We start from the raw sequence: 20,948 nt of genomic DNA on the forward strand, positions 1-20,948 counted from the left end.
AGGTTCAGGACCTTCCTTTTAAGGATATCTTCAATGCTAAGATTTCTTTCCTAGGAAAAGTTAGAGTGCTGACCTTTTGCATTGTGATATTTCTCTTAGGTCATGTTAAAAGGTGGACTTTGTCTTTTAATCCCAGAGGAATGTAGTTCAGCCTAATATTCCTTTATGCTGAAAAGGTATTCTGATTCAGTCACCATATAGAATTCTATTTCCTTGACTCATTTAAGTGCAATAGACCTTTCTCTAAAGTACTCATGAATTGATCCGGAGTTATCAACCTTCAAGATATCCTATATCCATATCTCCAAAAGAAAATTGTGAGAGAGTAGAAGCAAGTTGAGAGGCTCTATATCAATGCAAGGACTTGATGTGACTTAATTGGCTCTCATGGATTTCAGCACATGTGCAGCTACCACAACCAGTGCTCATTGTCAAGGGCTGGAGGAGTATCTATACTTCATACATTTGTTCATAAAGGCCCCAAGAGGTTCATTAGGCTCTTTCGTGTTTTCTATTCCCTTCTGAAATACCTGTCTCAAGTGGACAAGTTAAACTTCATTTTTCAAGCTATGTAAGCTGACTTTGGTAGTGTGTAAATTTAGGCTCAAAGGGCACTTCAGCTTTTCTTCAAGATAATCTGCATTTATAAATTTCTGTCATGATTGTCATACATCACCAAGAAAATCCAATCAAGAATTGTTTTAGAATACCAAATGTGCTGATGTGTATATATATATTATTATTTATTGTGCTAGGCACAAGACAAGTACAGTGTCTCTGGTAGGCAGCATTGTCCAGTTGTTCATTGTAAATATATTAGCTCTTCCCCAAGCAGTTTGGAAAACATTGATTGATTTCCCCATCTGTCCTTTGAGAAATTCCTTTCATACGACACCCCCCAAACTTCTGTGATATAAAGATGCTATTACAGAAAAATGAGCACATCTAACTCAAAGCTTGCAGAAATCAAGAGAAGCCAAACTCCATAATAGTGATCTAGAGCCTTGAGCAGTTCCTTCAACCCTTAGAATATTACTAGTTGTCAATAAAGCAGTTAATCTTTATGAGCAACATATCAGCCATGTATTACTGCTGTTCATAAATCCGTAAGATGGGGCTTGTTCCCCTTACTTTTTAAAACTTTGTGCATCTGGGAAATAGTGCATTCACAATGTGGTCTTTCCATTAACTCCTCACCTCGCTTGGAAAGAACATTCTTAGCAGAAAGCATTTGAGATGTGTCAAGACCACTGTGTAAAGGTCTATGAAAGAGCTGAAGGTGGAATGGCTGATCAAGTAGGGTCATCAGCCATACATCTGTTTGCAACAAGGGTCAACACAATTTCTGTTTGAGCTATTGGAGATCTTTCTTCTTTAGTAGATTTTTTTTTAATTAGGAAGAGGCATCAAATGCAAGGTCATATTTAGGACAAAAGAACATACATCACATTTAAGATGAGAACTGTATCCTGAAATATGGTGACTTTGAAAAGGAATTGGGGGCTGTGGTAGATAACCAGCTAAATGTGAGATCACAGCACAATGAAGTGACCAAGAGAGAAAAAGCTATCATTGGATATATAAAATATATAGGGTGGTATTACAGAGTACATCTTTGCATAGGGCATTGGTGAGACCATAACTGGAATAGTGTTGAGTTCTGGTATCAGCAGTTCTGAAAAATTTAAATGGGTTCAGAAAAGAGCTGCAAAAATTATTTGAGGACTGGGAAACCAAAGGGACTTAAATGATGTTTTAGTTGAAGAAAGGTTGTTAGTAAGAAACATTTACTGGGCTGCTACCAAGTACCTCATTGATCTAGAAGTATGATTCATTCTTTGGAAGGTTCTGGGTTCAGACACTGGATAAATCATCACAGTAGTATGTAAAATAGCTCTCCATTTCTATCTTTTCAATAGTGCCCTTGTTCTTGCCACAAATTGCATTGGCCCCCAACCCAGTGGCTACAAGGAGTTTGTCTACATCTATGAACAGCAGACTATCAACCGAAACTTACAGATGAAAGGCTTATACAGGGAGCATAGTAGTTTAAAATGCAATGGTCTACACTCAGTGTTACATCCAGCAGTCACTTTGTCCCTATCAACACCAGTGGTATTCAAAAGGGACTTATGAAAAGAAAAAATCTGTAACAGACGCTCCCAAGTGAGAATTTATTAAACACTTCCTTCTTATACCAACAAAATCTGTTTCATGAAACAGACAGCTAACATATCTTTCTTGTATCCATTCGTGGACAACATCCCATTCAGAGCCCTGGCCAGCTGGAAATGCTTCAAACGTGCCTTATTCGAGAACAAAGGCTGTCTGATCCCAACCCAGAGAAACACCTCAGAAATGAAATGGGCATTGTTCTGACCAGAATTTTCCCAGCAGTAGACATTTATAATTTAGTGTATGTCTGAATGTCATGCATCCATCTCATTCCCTAACTGCAATTCCACATCTCCAAAAATTGCTGCTGAAAATGTGAAAAGCTTACCACATGTAATGCAGGATTGAGTATCTGTTTAGGATTATGTCTTAATGTCCGTTCAGTGGCAAATGAATGGAGAGAATATGCTGAAAATCATACCAATTTTTAACTCCAGCATATTGCTAACTAGCTATGGAAGCAAATGCTTTAGGATTGAAAGATAAAATGACCAGCAGTTATGGGTCTTCAGTAAAAAAGGAAAATGTGTTCATCTTCGCAAGCACACAAACTATTCTGCTCAGTTTTCAAAAATTACTTCAGTGGATACAGGCTTCTGGTTGGCTTTGACAGTTTATCTGGTCATGTCTGCAGAACCAGCAGAAACCAAAAACTCAATACTACTCTCAGAAGCAGTGGAAATTTCTTTTCTGATCAGAGAAGAATCTGGTGCCCTTTCAAGACAGTTCATGTAAAGGGCAAATTTAAAATGTGTGGAAGTCAACCTCCTGACCTACCCAAAGGATGGTTTTTGGACCAGATAGAACTAGCAAAGGATCCTTCACTGTGCCTGCAGAATAAATAAGACCTGTTGAACCACAAGATCTTTCTTAATCTCACTGAAGCCACCTATGATTAGCAGCCTGGGCATTGAAAAGTGCCAGGGATTCCCTGTTGGGATCATAGATAATTGAGCATCTGGATTGCTGGAATTTTCTAGAACAAACATTATATGTATGTATAGCTTTATTTATATGCCAGGCCATCAATATACATGATGGTTTAGAAAGCACATTAAATAAGTTAAAAGACATGGTCCTTACCCCAAAGATCTTACAACCTAAACTGACTGGGGAAACAGAGAAATTAACTCAGAAGGGTGTGGAGGAGGGAGATACCTTCCCACCCAACACACAGAGAAAAGATGCACAGCCATTAAGATGCTCGAAAAGTTGGCCAACTGTCTACCTAACATAAATGCATTTTAAAATGCTTTTTCCTTGTTAGAGTTGCCATGTGTTTGTGTAGTTTCATTTTTCTTTTCTTTTGTAACTGTTCAGACTTGAATAATATTCATATTTAAATGCTAACCTAACATTGATAAAAAAGGTAATGTACTTTCATTTTTTTAAAGTACATTTCATTGTTTTGCATTTTTCTGAGTTAGCATAACTTAACAAAGAAATCTGTACATGTACTGCAACTGTCATAATTTCCCTGGAGAGGTAAAATTTTTATGTTATGTATAGGATGCTAAATAATTCATGGAGAGGCTGAAGCCACTTAAGTCATCTCATTTGTATTCCGTGGTGAAATGTTCCACAGAGAAACTTACTGTCCAAAGACTGTCTAAATGGTTCCGTTACCAACCATCCTGGAATAGTTTACTGCTTTGAAGTGGTTTAAGAGGCATACAAGCATGGAGTATGATTCCTGCATAGGCAATGTATTTCAGAGAGCAATAAATAAATTCCCTTCCAGAATATTGGAAAACTGTGGCACAAATCATGAGCTAATATTTTCAATAAAGCAAAAACATTATTCAGGCTGAGCAATATTTTAGGAACTATGTAAATGTTGTCACTTAATGTTTAACTTTACGCCAAATATTAACTGTAAAGTTTTTCTTACTAATAGGGTGCCAAAACAGAAAATGAAACTGTAAATGCAAAAGTTTATAAAAGTGCCCTAATAAAAACTGAAATTCCAGTTATGCCAAGAAGAGGAGCTGGCTCTGAAGCATCTACACTTAAAATTGGGTATGTATATTGTTAATAAAAACAGCAACTAGTTGTGAGAACACTTGTGTGGCAGACCTCTTAGAATCATAGAAGATTAGAGTTGGAAGAGAGCTCAGGAGGTCATCAAGTCCAACCCCCTGCTCTCAAAGCAGGACTAACCTCAGCTAAATCATCCCAGCCATAGCTTTGTCAAGCCGCAGCTTAAAAATCTCTAAAGATAGAGATTCCACCACCTTCCTAGGTAACCCATTCCAGTGCTTCCCCACCCTCCTAGTGAAAAACTTTTTCCTAATATCCAACCTCGACCTCCCCCATTGCAACTTGAGACCATTGCTCCTAGTTCTGTCATCTGCTACCATTGAGAATGGCCTAGCTCCAGCCTCCCTTTTCAGGTAGTTAAAGGCTGCTATCAAATCCCCCCTCATTCTTCTCTTTTGCAGACTAAACAAGCATAATTCCCGCAGTCTCTCCTCATAAGTCTTGTGCTCCAGCCCCCTAATCATTTTTGTTGCCCTCCGCTGGACTCTCTCCAACTTGTCCATCTTTTTTGTAGTGGGGGGCCCAAAACTGGACACAATACTCCAAATGCGGCCTCACCAATGCCGAATAGAGGGGAATAATCACTTCCCTTGATCTGCTGGCAATGCTCCTGCTAATGCAGTCCAATATGCTATTAGCCTTCTTGGCAACCTGGGCACACTGCTGACTCATGATTCTTCTGACTCTTTTATGATTCTGAGTCTTTCGCCACTCATAAGAAAACTTGCCAGATTTTCATTAGTGGAAAACTAGTTCTTAGCTGTGTGATTGTGATTTGCTACTATGGGACAACTGGTGCAGACATTAGAACCTCTTTCAAGTGTGAAACCTTTTAAATGCAGTGCTGGCTAAAAGTGCATTATTTAATCATTTCTGGTAAGATGAATTTTCGCAATATTTGTCTAGCTTTCTCCTTTATTTCTTTCTCTTTTTGCCAGTCAGGGCTTGTCTACACATTGCATTTGTCCTCATTAGATGGGTGTAAATTATAGTAGACACGAGTGTGTTGCATGCTAATTAGCTCATGTTGGCCTGCTGGCACACACTAAAAATTCCCTAGTGCACATTAATGTACTAATGTTTGAAATGGACAACATTGGCCAGTTAGTGTGCAACATGCCAGTACACAATAGAATTTACATCCCTCTAGTTCAGACTAATTCACCACGTAGATGAGCCCTCAGTGTTTCTTCCCCCTCTTTAATTTTCCCAGGCTTTTGGAAGTATTTCTATTCCTGTTCTCATCTGGAGTTAATTACAGGGGCCCAGGATATTTCCAAAACACTTCACATATTTTACTGCAAACAGTGTACAGTCAGATGAGTGGAAATCTTCATCAAGGGAATCCAGTACCCTTTGGCTGCTGTTCCAAACCAGTCCCTCCATTTGTGATCTGCCTGTCTGGTTTGAGCTTGCTGCAGTTTTGCTGCTTCTCTCAGTCAATTAATCAGAACTGAAAGTAGCATCTGACTCCTAGCTGGGTTTTAGGCCTCAACACTGTGTTCTTACACAGGCCCTTCTGTCAAAAATATGATTTCTCCAAGATCATTGTACTAATCTTTCCGTATCATCCTCTAGCCTTCAAAGATTGAAATGGTGGATGTGAAATGCATTGAAATATGCATTTCCTTTTTAGGGAGTGAACTGGTCCCTGGTGCACACGTGGAAATGTTCAACTCCTAAGTCTCCTGTGAAGCATATGACCACAACTCAAGGCTGTGAAAGTAGAGTAAATGATTCTTACTACTTCGCCACAGTACTCCTCTAAATTGTAATCTCTTAATTGATTAACGGAATATATATGTGCCGAATAGTAGCCCTTAGAATGGCGCAGTACTGCTATAACTTTAAAACTAACAGCATCTTACAGCCCAGTATCTTATGAGAACAAATTACATTTGATTTTCCAGTGATTCTGAATGTATTTCTGCATTGGAACTGTTTTTTGAAAAACAAAGCCATTTGATAGGAAACTATCAATACATCCAAACCATGTAATACAAATAGGTTTAAATCATTAACTGTTTTTTGAAAAAACAGGCAAAATGAGATAATTCGAGGAGTGTATGCCCGAGAAGATATTTATACATTTCTACCAACCAGAATTGGGGAATCAAGTACATTAAAAGTAAATTTGCGGAATAATACTTTTACAACCCATATGGTAAGATTGACATTTAAACTTTTAAACTTTATTTACAAAAGTCAAAACATTTAAAATCCAGTTAACACCTGAACAATGTCTAAGCATTTTTTCCTGATATTTTCATTAACCTTTTGGTGATAAAAATTCTGTTTTAAGATGTTCTAATGCATGTTGCATTAGTAGGAACTATTTATTTTAAACTTCATACTTAAAATGTTTATATATTCAAGGAAAGTTCACTTTGATAGGGTTTTAACAACTTTTTAGGTTTCCTTTTGTTTGTTGACTCTTAAGTATCCATAGTTTTCTGAATAGCATACTTGAACTATCAATTCTTTCAGCTGTAATAGGTACTAGTTGATCTAGGCTTGTTGTTAAATCAAATTTTTAAAACTAATTTAATGTTTTAAGTCCTGCAGCGTGTTTTTAATTTATTCATTATGTACAAAGCTGGACATGTTCCATTTTTAACTCTTGGCTTTCTCTTTAAAGTTATATCTAAATCTGTACTTTGAAGCTTCATAAGTTGTTTTGAAGTGCATGCTAAAATGGTTACAGTAGTGCTTGCGTGTTGTTTTTTTAAAGTGTTTCATGTTAAATTGCAGCTGAAGTTTGTAAATCCCAGAGAGCCTTTCCACATCAAGCACTCGAAATATTCTTTGAGGTGAGTTAAGTGGGTACTAAAATTTTACTCAGACAACATTAGAGGTTTCAAAATAAATCTAATCTATTCAGTAAGGTAAAGGTTTATAATTAGTAATGGTACATCATGCTGAAATATAGACTTAAGGTCCACTTCTTGATTTTATAGTAACTTCAACATTAAAATGTATATTTTTGCACAAATCTACTTTGTAGTCTTTGTGCCAGAGGGCAGAAAAGCCCACACAATTACTTCTGGGACTGCTAATTTCTCCCTGCATCATGTTTCAAACTATATTGCTGATTTTAATGCTAAGCCTAATGCTTCGTTTAACTATTTGGCATGTGCTGTGCACAGTTGGGTCATTCCTTCCCATTTCTACTTTCCATACAACAGACCAAGCTATTTGCCTCCATGATACTTCTAATTTGCCAATCTGTGGAGTGATAATTAAGATTCTTTGCAAATATATGTCTCATGCAGCCATTGTAGCCAACAGGGTACACAAGCAGTTCAGCATGTTACTTGTCTATAAGAAGTTCTGTGGTTGATGCAAACAGCGTTCTTTTTATCTTGAAGGACCCCACAACCATTTGGTAATTCAGTGGTTAATGAGCGATCCCTATAAATAGTGTGTGGCCATCTCTAGAATGAAACATGGCAAGTGTTTGACAGCAACATTACACAGCAATTTAGAAGAGCTAGCGCATACTTCACCAAGTTATTAGAATTGGAATGGCTGGTAGGCAGAATGCAGTTTGTACAGATGAAAATTTAGCCAGAACACCCAGATAACCAAGTTAATACAACAGAACCTCAGAGTTACAAACACCTCAGGAATGCAGGTTGTTCGTAACTCTGAAATATTTGTAACTCTGAACAGAACATTATGGTTGTTCTTTCAACTGAACATTGACTTAATACATCTTTGAAACTTTACGATGCAGAAGAAAAATGCTGATTTGTATTTTTAGTAGTTTACATTTAACACTGTACTATATTTGCTTTTTTTTTTCTTGTCTCTGCTGCTCTGTAATTGCATACTTCCGGTCAGTTCGTAACTCTGAGGTTCTACTGTAGTTAATGTAGATCTTTGTCTTTCCTGGAGGTGGGTAACCAATCTCGCATCTTAGATATAGGATAAGTGAGGCATAGAGCAACATCGAGTGAGTCAATGGAAAAGCCAGTATTACACTACGTCTCCTGATTCCTAGTCCACTGATCTGTGCTATAACACCAGATCGTACAGCACCTTGTGTGTTTTTTTTTTTTTGGAGGTCTTTTATCAAAATAATGACCTGGACCAAATATTTTTAGCTAATTAGATCAGACAAGCTCAATCTGAAGTGGTATAACTGCAGGCAAAAAATGGGATGGCTTAATAGCTCTTCAGAAAGATGACCACATCAAAAAGATACACTGTACACCCTCGCTATAACAGACCCCTGGGGATCCAAGCCATTTGTTGAGTATAGCTAGGAGTTAATTATAATGAGGGGAGGAGGGGAAGAGAACTCCTCTGGCCCCTTGGCCACTGCAGAAGCTAATAGCGCTCTTCTGGCCCCTGGGCCACAGCAGTTGCTAGCAGTACCCCTCTGGCCCCTGGGCCGCAGTGGGAGCTAACAGGGCTCCTCCAGTCCTAGGGCCACAGTGGGGAGGGAGAGCTCCTCTGGGGCTGGGGCCGCAGCCAGAGGAGCGCTCTGCTCCCCAGCTGTGGCCCCGGTCCAGAGAGGCACTGTGCCTGGCTGTGACCTGGGCTTCAGGATCTCTCAGCCCCCACTGCAGCCCCAGGGTAGGGCTGGAAGTGGGATCCAGGGACCACATTCGCTATAGCCCAAGGTTTGCTATTGCGAAGGGTGTTATAGTGAGGGTCCACTGTACTTAAGTATCTCAGAAACACTGTAAAGTACATTGTCAGAAAGGTATTCGTTGTATTTGCTGTGATATATTGAGGATCAGATGCATTCTTATTTAACGCAGAGGTATAGGCATAGTCTTTCAAAGATGGTAGGTAACATTTTAAGTCATGAAGCACATTTATTTTACTATTTTGTTTAATAACCTCCTAGAGGCTTAGTTTTCATACCAATTTTGATGCTTTTCCATTTGCAATTATTGACTTTTTTTTGCTTAAGTTTCTATTTTCCTTGTTTACAGTGAAGTCAGCATAGCTCTTTAGACAGACTCTGCAGTTTCTGAGCAAAAAGCGTTGAAGAACTTTGGCTTAGATGGATGCCTTAAAAAAAATTTTGTAGGAAATTTCTTAATTCCTCAAAATTGCTTACTCCTTGATGTTGTCCCATAAACCTTCTTTAATAGGAAGCAAATAAATATTTTATTTAGTGTTGGCTTCAGTGTTTTAATTGCTTTTATACTGAAGCTAGTCAATTAATACTATATCCAATTGATCTATTTGATAAGTAATGTTAAAAGGTAACTGCATAACAAACTGCATTTGCAGAAAGTGGGACAATAAGAGTTCATTAAGAAAATAAAATAGTGTGTTTTCTCATACCTACTCTTGAGGTCAAAAAGTGTCACATATTGAAACAGTCATAACTTGTACCACTATAAATTTTTTAAGAACAAGTTTGTAGAAGCCACAGTGTATCCTGTGTCAACAATCTTTCAAATGTTAAATATGGTAACAAAATGTCTGGGTTTTGCTTAACATTACCAACATCTGATTTTCAAAAAAACTGCAGTTGTGAACCTGGTTTTCTTCAAGTGGCTATGTGTGCAAATAGAAAAGGTTCAGCTGTACTGATTCTTTACTATTGTTGGTCTAATTTAAGTTAGCTACCAATTTAATCCAAATGCAAAATCTTGTGTATAAAACTGCAATGGGAAGAGAAGCAATTTTTATTCTCTTCACCCAAACAAAACAGAGCACAAATTTTTAATTGACCATAGGGTATTCACTTGGCTAATAAAGGGTGTAAGTATTGATAATGAAAGACAGAAAGAAGGAACCTCTGACCAGAAGTTAAATTCATAAGGAGAACTTTCAGGAAGCGGGAGAGCACTATTTGCTCACAAATATCTTAGTTCTGCACTGCAGAATTAATATTTTGAAGATCTCTTTGAGGTAATCTTGTTAAACACTTGGACAGCACAGTAAAGCATTAACTTGACTCCAGTTCTTGTGGTTAGATCAAGTGTAAAATAACAAGGATCTTATAATTGTCTATGATTTTCACATTTGACCATTGTACTCGTAGAGGTATAGATTAGCCAATCAAATTGCTGGGCAATAGAATATTACACATTTAATAGGAGAAACAATCTTATGCTCATGAACTGATTTAATCCTTTATTTTTGCAGTCCCACTATTGCTCATATTTGTACATTTTATATTATATATATTTGAAACATTTGTAAATCACGGTTATCACTGCTACAGCAACACCACATACATTACTACTCCTGGTATTCTCAGTAGAGTGTTCCCCAGTGCTCACGCCACATTGCAAGTGGCTGGTAGAGGAGCTCAGGCCCTTGACTGGGTTCCAGCCCAGGCATCCTATACCTGGCAGCCAGGATTTTCACAGTTCCACCCCTTGCTGCTGTTTCCCTGGTCGTCTTCCTACCCAGCCTCTTTTACCTGCAACTTCTCTGGGTTGACCCTGGGAGCTAGGCTGCCAGGGCTTATTCATCACTCCAAGTTTCCTTTTCACCATCTCTCTGGTCCCAGAGAGTGACTGCAGACTCCCTCCCTGCAGCCCCCTTCTGCTACAAACTTCCTCTCCTTATTCTTCCTAGCCAGCTCCTGCCCACCTGGGATTCATGATCAGTTGAGTCTGGCTTTCCCTCCAGGTGCAGCCAGATAACATAATTGGCCTCAGGCCCACATTAACCCATTCAGGACAGGTGTGGGATACATACCCCAGTATATAATTAAGCAAGTTCATGAAACTATGAATAAGTAATCACTGCTATAGTCTGTGCTTCCCCACACACATCAGCAGCATGTGATGTTCTTTGAGGGTTAGATGGAAAGTACAGCATGAGGTGAATTTATCAGAAGGAGTTAAGCATGTCCCATAAGTCTACTTGACAAATTCCCAGAAAAGAAGCTGTCTTGGCAAATCAGTTAATTTTTCTTTGTACAATATGCTTCATTGGGAAACGAAAAATAAGTTCTCCAAACTACAGATATAATAGGCAATTTACCATAGTTTGTATTTGCTGGCAAGTTTAAAACAAGAAGCCATCTCTTCTCTCCACCGCCCTCCAACTATTTGTTTTTATTGCAGTAGTACCAACAATGTGTTAGATTCTTTTGTAAGGTACAGGAAGACACTCCCTACCTCAACACATTAAGAAGGACACACAGTAAATTTAACATTAATAAAGAGGGCTGATCTAGTTGTTGTAAAAGGCCAAAATCCACATTATACAGCTGCTTCCAACAAGAAGCATCTACAGCTGCATATCCTGGGACGCCCTTACAACCTTCATGGACTTCTAGAGTTAGAAACAAAATAGGTTTAAACTCAAATAGAAGTTTTAATTGGGAGAAAAATAAGTCATAGGGGGGGTAGAAGTGCTGTCCTTGGCATTGCTTCTGGCTATAAAGTCATGCAAATTGCTTCCTTTGAGAATATTCATCCTAAGTAGTAGCCAAAAGAACTACTGTAGTTCTAGAAATGTGAACTCTGAATCTTTGCCACTTAGGGAAAATGGAAAGAGGCATCATTCCAGTTATTTTCTAATACAAAAGGAGTCAAGAGCATTGAGACCCATCCCAGATCTGAGATCAACTGATTTGTTACAAAATAAACTCCAGGTGATATCTGAACATGGATGCTTGCATTCATTATGGTTCAGTAGAAGCATACCTGAACTTCATCAAACTTGCACTCTTTTAAAAAAAAAAAAAAAAGCTTTAACATGACCTCGGCAGTGTTACGGCAGAATAACTTTCCAAAATTCATGGAATGTGTGCCAGATATGCTTATATGTTTATATAACTGATTTAAAAGCATGAGATGTTACTGTTTTTTTGAGTTAGAGTGTGAGTTTGAAATTGAGGTACTTATTGCTTTTGGATATCTGGAGATGAAAGTGAAAGCCTTATGGAGAGTTGTAGTATGTTGTTGATAGTGTTGTAGGCAATGTGAAGGTAGAAAGAAACGCACAAGTCTTTCTCTTTTCAGTCTTTTAAGATTTGCATGTATGGAGTGTTTCTAGCTGCAATCTCAATTGTCACTAAATTTATACTTGGTAGGCTAGCATAAGAATAAATCACAGCTGCATGAAGTAATCCATAGTGCTAATACTCTAGCTGCAGCTCTAAAGGCATTTTACAAATGCCAATTATGTAACTTCATCTGGGTATCTTTAGTGAAGTACCTTTACAGATGGGTAAACTGACATACAAAGATTGACTTGCCCAAGTTTATATAATCAATTTGTGTCAAAGGTGGGAAAGAGAACCCAGATCTGTACCTAATCACACAGTTCAGTGATACAGGACCAGTGCTTCAGAATACATTTTTGTTTGTTTGTAAACTGGGGTTATACAAAAATGTAATTGTAGTGGTAAACTGGCAAATGTATGCAGAAAGTATATTTGGACTCATTTTTCAGGACAACTGATCAACTGAAATTCTCTAGAGGGAATCAAAATATCTCAGCAATAGTGTGTTAAAATCAGTAGTGCTGTGTAGCATCCTAACTCAAGAGGGGGGAATGGAGTTTGTGCAGGAGCAGCGTAAGAGTTTTCCATGCAAAAGGGAAGATTAAATTGGTAGAGAGGAAGGGAGATGAGGGGGTGGGAATAACATAAGGAAGAAATGTGGTTAAACTGACAAATAAGATTAAGTGGATGAGGATACATACACCTGTGGGGGTGTAGGAAGGAGAAAACTTCAGAGATGATGGAGATGGAACACACAAGAAAATAGAGCAAAGACTGGTGTATCCTGCTAGGTGGTGGTGGTGCTGCTGCTTGTTTTTCTCCCCATTTGGATTTGCTGTACTACTGTTGCATTACCTGCCTATTGCTTTCTGGTGTCTTTGTCATTGGATCCTTTTGAGGCCTACCTAGTTGTCACTCCACTCTTTAGCTTCTCAGCTTATATATAGCTCTTGTATTTCTAAAACTATTTCTGGGTATGCCCCATTGAGCTCAGACTGTCATTTCTTATGGCAATCACCCCAATCCCTTACATGTTGAGGAACCATTTAGTTGCTATTCTAATTGTCCATTATTTATATTTAATGATATTTTACTCTTTGTGAATTTAATCATTTAAGGGATTTTACATCACACTGTTACATTCAAGTTCTGATTCTTCATTTTTTTTCAAGATTACTATTGCTTTGCCTATGTTATGTAATAAAGCAGGTCTTAATGATGTTCCAAAATGTCTTACTCTGTTAATTGCTTCTGTATGAATAATATTTTTATTTTTATTTTCTACTTCAGTAATCAATTGATGTACATAAGAAAGGGTTTGGTTTCTTTTCAAAATTCTTTCTAAACTAAAATCAAGCAGTAGTGCTCCTTTTTAATAAGACTTCCGAACGGTCAATATTGTAGCAGAGATCCAGAACAGAATTTCTTCAGATAAGCCAGCAACAGTAGCTATCCAAGTATTGTAGTATATTGACTGACTGGGTGATAGGACAGCGGCAACTTCATATTTCTAACACTGAACAACAGACAGGTAATCCTAACTTTAAAAGTGCTAACTCAAGGCTATATCCAGGCAACTTCTCAAAGCATAACCAAAACAAGAAGTATATTTGTATGCCTAATAAGTTTTAGTTGTTAATATTACTAATGCTGCAAAAACATTTTGTCTCCTTTTTACAGATCCCAGCATTATATCAACCTGCCAGTTCAGTTCAAGCCAAAGTCAGCAGGAAGATTCGAAGGTCTTTTGGTTGTGCAAATAGACAAATGTGGCAGTCTTGGTATTCGATTACTTGGTGAAGCTCACACAAAAAAGTAACTGGGGAACAGCTTTCTTTGTAATCCAAACTAAATTATTGAATTTATTGCTGTTATATTTTCCTTATTAACGTACTACTTTTTTTGTACATTATGATGCTGCTTTGATGTAAAATCTTTTGTAAGATAAATTGAGGTGATTGTTTAACAAATGAATCTTTTCCTTCACATTCTAAAATGAGGATAAATCACTTTGTTTATAACTATCATGTTCTAGCTTACATGTCTGTACCCTTTTACAAGGGAGAAAAGTGTTCTATTTTTTCATTGATTATGATTTGCTAAATACAGATTATTTTAAATTTAGTAAATTCAGAAATAAATTTGTAATTCACACTTTTTAATAAATATTTTTCATGTGAATAATGTGGATGTTTTGAGTTTTTAGAGTGCCCGTCACTGTAGTTTCGAATATTGTGTAATTTAAGTCAAAAATTGTCGTCAGTTTCACTTAGATTGATAGTGGATCCTTCATAGGATACTTACACAAACATACAAGATCTCGGAAATTCAGGGGCACCCACATCCACTTACAATTTAAGGACTAGCAATTACCAGCAATTGAGCACTAAAAATTTGGAATATGAAAAAATGACATTGAAGATATATAATACAGCACCCATTAACAGCTCGAGTACAATTATATCTGACGTATGCTGTTCCCTTAAGGATCATAAGATATTATTAAACCTAAATACGTCTGGCAGATATGAACTAAACTCATCAGTTGGGCTCTGCAGGAGCAATTCCATAGCACTCATAGATTCAGGAATATAAATCTATCAATGGTGTCAGTGTACTATCTTTCAGGAAACTGTACTAAATGAAGATGTAAAATCAGGGGGCAGAACCAAGCCAATTAACTGCTTTGAAGGCTAGATTATGTTTTCCTAAACTAAAGGTGTGTCACTGTACAGCAATGTAATATTTCAGTTGCTTAGAACACTTACCTAGCAGTACATCAAAAAAAATTTGTTTGCATGCTTTATACGGGTCTGGCTAAAAGATTTACAAATAAATAGTGCCTTCCTGCTTAGGTGCATTTTGTTTTTACTATTGATGCCAAATTGAATTAAGTTCTCTAGCCACAGAAATAGCATGGCAAATGAAATAATCTGTTCAGGTTTCTTCATGCTGCCCTTCCACTGTGCTTCAACATTGAGTTGGAAGGAATTACCTCTTAAAGGCTTTGTTTACACCTTTTTTCCCCTCGTATAATTTCCCACCAATGCCACAACTGATTCAGCTCCTCAAATGGGATTTTTAAGATAGTCGTGGTGCTGGTGGCTACTGATAACTTAACAGGGTTGAACAGCAGTGCTTAAAATGCCAGTAGGCCCTTGGAACAATGTTTGTTAGTAGTCCCTCTGGTGGATCTTCAGTGGTAGGAAGCTTTTTTTATGGAGAAATGCTATTATAGCCGCAGCTTTGGGGTGGAAGGACTATTCCCCCTTTTGTCTTGTAAGTCCCTATGTGTGAAGAAGCACTGCAACAGAATTTGGCTGGACCTCTTTGAGTTGGTGATTACGTTAAACAGCAGTCCTGAGTTTTTTCATGAAGTCTTAAATGTTTTGATTGCAACCATTGAATAAGGCATTTAGATTAGGTTTGGCTGAATAGATTCCATTTCAACAGTTACTTCCTATAAGCATTGTACCTGCATCAGCTGAACTGATGGTCCTAACTCCATTTCATAATGCAGTGCCTTATACTGGAATATTTCCCAAAAGTCCCTTCTCCCAGCAGCTATAGACTGGGCATAATGGGAAATGTGCTTCAGGGATTTAAAATGCATTGCTGCAACTATATTTGTAAGACTTGTCAAAATGATTCTGTTCTTCGAGTGCACATGTCCATTGCACGGTAGGTGTGTTCTCACTGAGCACAGTCACTGAAAATATTTCCCTCCAGTGGTACTGTCAGGGTGGCTCAAGTGCCCTCTGGTGCCATGTGCTCCTAGCGCCAGTATAAAGGGCCCCACTGACCCCGCGCCCCTCAGTTCCTTCTTTCCACCTGTGGCGGTCACTGTAACTGTTCCCCTTGCTATGTCAAGCTTCTCAGTGATTTTCGTTTTTCTCTTATTATATATAGTTAGTGGTTGTAAATAGTTATTTAGTTTTTTGTCAGTTAATATAATTTATATATATATATATATATATATATATATATATATATATATATACATCTATATAGATCTATTAGTTAATGGAGTTTCATCTGCACCCGGTGCCAAAGCATGCCTCAGTCAAATGGCTTCAAGCTCTGTGCCTCCTGCAAGTAGGCCATGCCCTTGAGTGACCTGCATTTCAACAGCCTGAAGTGCTTGAGTGAGGCTTGTGTCGGGGACCGCTGCCAGATTCACAGGGACTTTAAGCTACATAAGAAGGACCGGGAGGCCAGGCTAAAATTTTTGCTTATGGAGGCAGCGTTAAGACCTTCCTCTGAGTCAAGCCAGTCGGACTCTTCACCGACCACCTCAGTGTTGATAAGGAGCGCGCCTCCTACCATATAAGAGTCCCAGCACTGTTCGCCATCCCCAGCGCTGAGGAAGCAGGAAAAGAAGCAGCCAGCCAAGAGGGGACATTCCCCAACACCGAAGAGAGCCCGGCGATGGGAACAGAGTGGGGTGCTGTGATGCTGTGTATAAGAAAAATGACCATTTGTATCATTGTTACTACCACTGTTATACAGTTGCAACAAATCTTGTACAAAGTGTGTCATATAAGGTGTCAGTGGAAAAGTTATGATTTGCTAAATATGATTATCCTGTTTGTATGCATATATCATTTTTGTATCTGAAGTTATCAATATTGGCTATGTACTTTTATCTTAATCATGTTTTGTATTTCTGGGTGACAACCCCCAGATACAATTTACCTTAAGGCTACACAGCCATGTGTTGTTGGTCTACCAGAGACACTTCACTCTCACAATAGGACATTGAAGAAACTCATCCTGTCCAGATAGCTTCTCCTGAGGATGCCTCGAGCAGCGATGAGCCAATGACCATCCCCTCTGACTCAGCAAAACATGTAGGGGTACGTGATATGCTCATGCGATCCTGGATTCCATCTTGCGCCAGTAACTTTCCATACACCTGGGCTTTGTGCTTTGTTTGGGACAATACATTTCCATGCACGTGGCAAAGGATATAAAAGACCTCTGAGAAACTTCCATTTTGCTCTTTCCTGCTCTAATTCTCTGGACTGTGGATTTACAACTAAAGGAGCATCTTGAACTATGGACTGAGGACCTTCCATTCTTTTGGAGATTACCAGAGAGACTTTATAAGCCAGCAATCTATTCCATCACTGCTACAAACCTGATGTAAGGACTTTTCAATCATTTCTATGTATCTGATCTATTAACCATTTATAACTCTTTTATTATTAAATCTTTAGCTAGTTTACTAAGGATTGGCTGTGACAGCATGATATCTGGGTAAGATCTGAGATACATATTGACCAGGGGATATGTGTCTGTTTCTCCGGGATGAGAAAGAATCTGACATATGTGGAAATGGGTTTTTAATAACCTCTCATTATATTAGATCGGGTTACCTGGATGAGAGCCACGGGCTGGAATGCCTAAAGGTGACTGTGTTTGGCTTCCAGTTAACCAGTTTGGGTTGTGGTTTTTTTTGGTTTTTTTTTTTAATTTACAGTGCCAATTTTTCCTAAACAGTAGGAAAACATTTTTGATGTGGTTACTCTATCTACTAGAAATTAAACTGAGGCCAGCACCAACTTGTTTTAATTTAAATACCCCATGATACCTTGAAACAAGTTACTGTATCCTAGCAATCATTATACTCTAAACACTAGTGTGTTTTATGTGCATGTGGAATAACTGACTTTTTTTAGAAAAATATGGTCTATTTTCATATCTATGTTTTGGGACCCATTCCTCTAAAATAGAAGCCCCAGCCCCTGCTTGGGAGTTACTTTAAATGTTGGCAGGAACTGGGAGCATCAGTGGCTCATTAAAGATGAGGCTTTTACTACTACTTTTCTCAAGAGTGGCAGTCCTAAGAGCTAGGATGTGGATATTATCACCTGAGCACTTTTAATATATGAGAGTTAATTATGAAGCACCGCTCTCCACAAAATATTCCACAAAGTATTTGTGGAGTAGGAAGGGAAGACATTACTGTTGCCAAAGTAGTCAAGGCTGGGAATTTTAGAAGCAGTGGTGTACCGTGATTCTCCGGCACCCGGGGGCCAATACATATATTTGCGGCCCCTCCTCCATTGGCGGCAGCACCCCCGGGGGGGTCTGCGAGCCCATTTCCCGCTATCTCCTCCCCACCCCCACTGTGGGGGCAGCTGGTGCAGTGGCATACCGAGGAGCACCCCCACTGACATCCCTTGCAGCTGCGCCAACCTGGCCCACAGCTCCTTTGTTGTGCCCAGCATGGGGGCGGAGAGGATGGGAGGCGGAGGGGCCAGTCACAAACTTGGCTGGTCACAAATTCTGCTGGTCAGAGTTTTTGGCACTATACCTGGTTGGCGTGGCTGCTGGGGGTGGAGGGGCGGTTCCTTAGAAGGAGCCTGGACATTTAGCCTCCCTCCCATATATAGCACCTTAAAGCTCTGCCTTAACTCAAACTTTAATATAGTAAAGACCTGTAAGTAAATCTCAGTTAAGAGAAAATATGGTCTTATCATTAAAGCACTTGACTAAGACTGCAAAGATCTGGGTTCCATTCTTGGCACTGCCACAGGCTTGTATGACCATGAGCTAGTCAGTTTTCTCTCTCTTTGTTCCTCATGTAAAATAGGGAAGCTTGCTTTCTTTTCTCCCTTTGTATTGTTGTCTTAGATTACAAATGCCTCAGGCCATAGAATGTCTTCAATGTGTTTGTACAGTGCCTAGTGCAATGGGGACCTGTTCTGAGTCTCTAGGAACTACCATAGTACAAAAGAAAAATATACCACTATCAGAGTATAGCTATTTTTAAAAAAAAAAATCAAACTTTTGAAAGCCAGTAAATTTGGAGTGGTGATTCTACACACACAAACAGAGTGAGAGACCTTTAAATTAATTGGAAGTAATTTCAGGTACTGCACTTGCCCTGATTCCTCTCATCAAATTTTGTCATAAGAACTGCAATATTGGGTCAGACCAATATCACCTAGTATCCTGCCTCTGACAGTGGCCAGTACAGGGCAATTTTGGGGAGATCTCCCTCATCTTCCCCTCCCAACTTCTAGCAGTCAGAAATGTAAGGTTACCCTGATTATGGGGTTGCATTCTTGTCCATCATAGCTAATAGCCATTGTTGGACCTATCCTTAATGAACTTAATGGTTCTTTTGTGAACACAGTTATACTTTTGCCATGACAACATCCCGTGGCGATGACTCCACAGGTTAATTGTACATTGTGTAAAAAAGTATTTCCTCTTGTTCCTACTATTAATTTTATTGGGTGACCCCTCTTTTTTGTACTGTGTGAGAAGGTAAATAACATATCTATATGCGCTTTCTCCACATCATTCATGCTTCTATATAGACATCTCATTTCCCCCCTTAACTGTCTCTTTTCTGAGCTGAACATCCCTAATCTTTTTCGTCTCTCCTTGTAGGGAAGCTGTTCCATACCCTTGATCATCTTCGTTGCTCTTCTGAACCTTTTCCAGTTTCGCTATGTCCATTTTAAGATGGGGCAACTAGAATTGGACACAGTATTCAAGGTGTGGATGCACCACATATTTATATAGTGTCATTATATTTTCTTATTATTTATCCATTTCCTAATTGTTCCTAACTTTCTGGTAGCCTTTTTGATGACTGCTGCACATTGAGATGAAGCCTTCAGAAAACTATCCAGGATGATTCCAAGATTTATTTCTTGACTGATAACATCTAATTTAGAACCCGTCATTATATATGTGTAGTTGGCATCATTTTTTTCCAACGTGCATTAATTTGCATTTATGAATGTTGAATTTCATCTACCATTTTGTTGCCCAGTCATTCAGTTTTGTGAGATCAACCTGTAACTCTTCGCAGTCAGTTTTGGACTTAACTAGCTTGAGTAATTTTGTGTCATCAGCAAACTTTGTCACTTTACTGTTCATTTCCTTTTCCAGATCATTAATGAATATGTTGAACAGCACTAGTCCCAGTACAAATACTTAAGAGCCCCCATGGTGTACCTCTCCCCATTGTGATCCTTTGTTTTCTACCTTGTAACCAGTTACTGATTCATGAAAGGACCTTCTCTCTCATCTCATGACCACTTAGGGCTTGTCTGCACTTAAAATGCTGCAGTAGGGCAGCTGCACTGCCACCGTGCCTCAGTGAAGACATTACCTTCTCTGATGGGAGGGCTTGTCCCCAAGAAGCTGTAGCTAGGTGGATAGGAGAATTCTCCAGTCGGCCTAGTACTGTCTACACTGGGAGTTAGTTAGATTTTACTGCATCATTCAGGGGTGTGGATTTTTCATACCCCTGAGCGACGTAGTTATATTGACCTAATTTTCTAGTGTAGACCAGGCTTTACTTTCTTTAAGTGCCTTTGGTGAGGGACCTTGTCAAAGGCTTTTTGAAAATTCAAGTACACTATATAACTAGTTCACCCTGATCCACATGCTTTTTGATGCCCTCAGAAGATTCTAATAAATGCTCATTATTTATGCTAAACAACTTATTCCACCTAGGATTTTGGTGTGAAACTGGGAGTACCTTTCCCAGACCTGCAGAAGATCTCTGTGGCTTGAAAGTTTCTCTCTCTCACCAACAGAAGCTGGTCCAACAAAAGATATTACGTCACCTACCATGTTTTTTGTTTAGACATTCTTTAGGTCCTCTGATTGTCTTTTTTGATTTGGGGTATACATTTAGCCTGAGTCTCTGTTGTGTTTTTCAATAGTCTCCATGCTGTCTTTTAAATGCTATCTAACAAGCAGCAATCTACATTTTTGTGTAGTTCCTCTATTTAAAGGTAAATGTTCTCATGGTGAGATTTTTGGTATTATC

The 20,948-nt window shown here is 38.7% G+C and overlaps 1 protein-coding gene across 1 annotated transcript in view; it reads left to right on the forward strand.

The window, feature by feature from the left end:
- CEP192 (centrosomal protein 192) overlaps positions 1-14,321 on the forward strand; it is a 211,473-nt gene extending 197,152 nt beyond the window's left edge. Inside the window, exons 51-54 of the mRNA XM_067546060.1 lie at positions 4,073-4,194; positions 6,256-6,379; positions 6,967-7,025; positions 13,829-14,321. Of these exons, the coding sequence (XP_067402161.1) occupies positions 4,073-4,194; positions 6,256-6,379; positions 6,967-7,025; positions 13,829-13,967 (444 nt within the window). The 3' untranslated portion in view covers positions 13,968-14,321. The remainder of the gene's footprint in view (positions 1-4,072; positions 4,195-6,255; positions 6,380-6,966; positions 7,026-13,828) is intronic.
- The last annotated feature ends 6,627 nt before the right edge of the window (positions 14,322-20,948 follow it).

The sequence above is a fragment of the Emydura macquarii genome, unplaced genomic scaffold (assembly GCF_026122565.2).
Source record: "Emydura macquarii macquarii isolate MOO-44397 ecotype Brisbane River unplaced genomic scaffold, CSIRO-AGI_Emac_v2 contig_212, whole genome shotgun sequence".
Classification (NCBI taxonomy): Eukaryota; Metazoa; Chordata; order Testudines; family Chelidae; genus Emydura; species Emydura macquarii.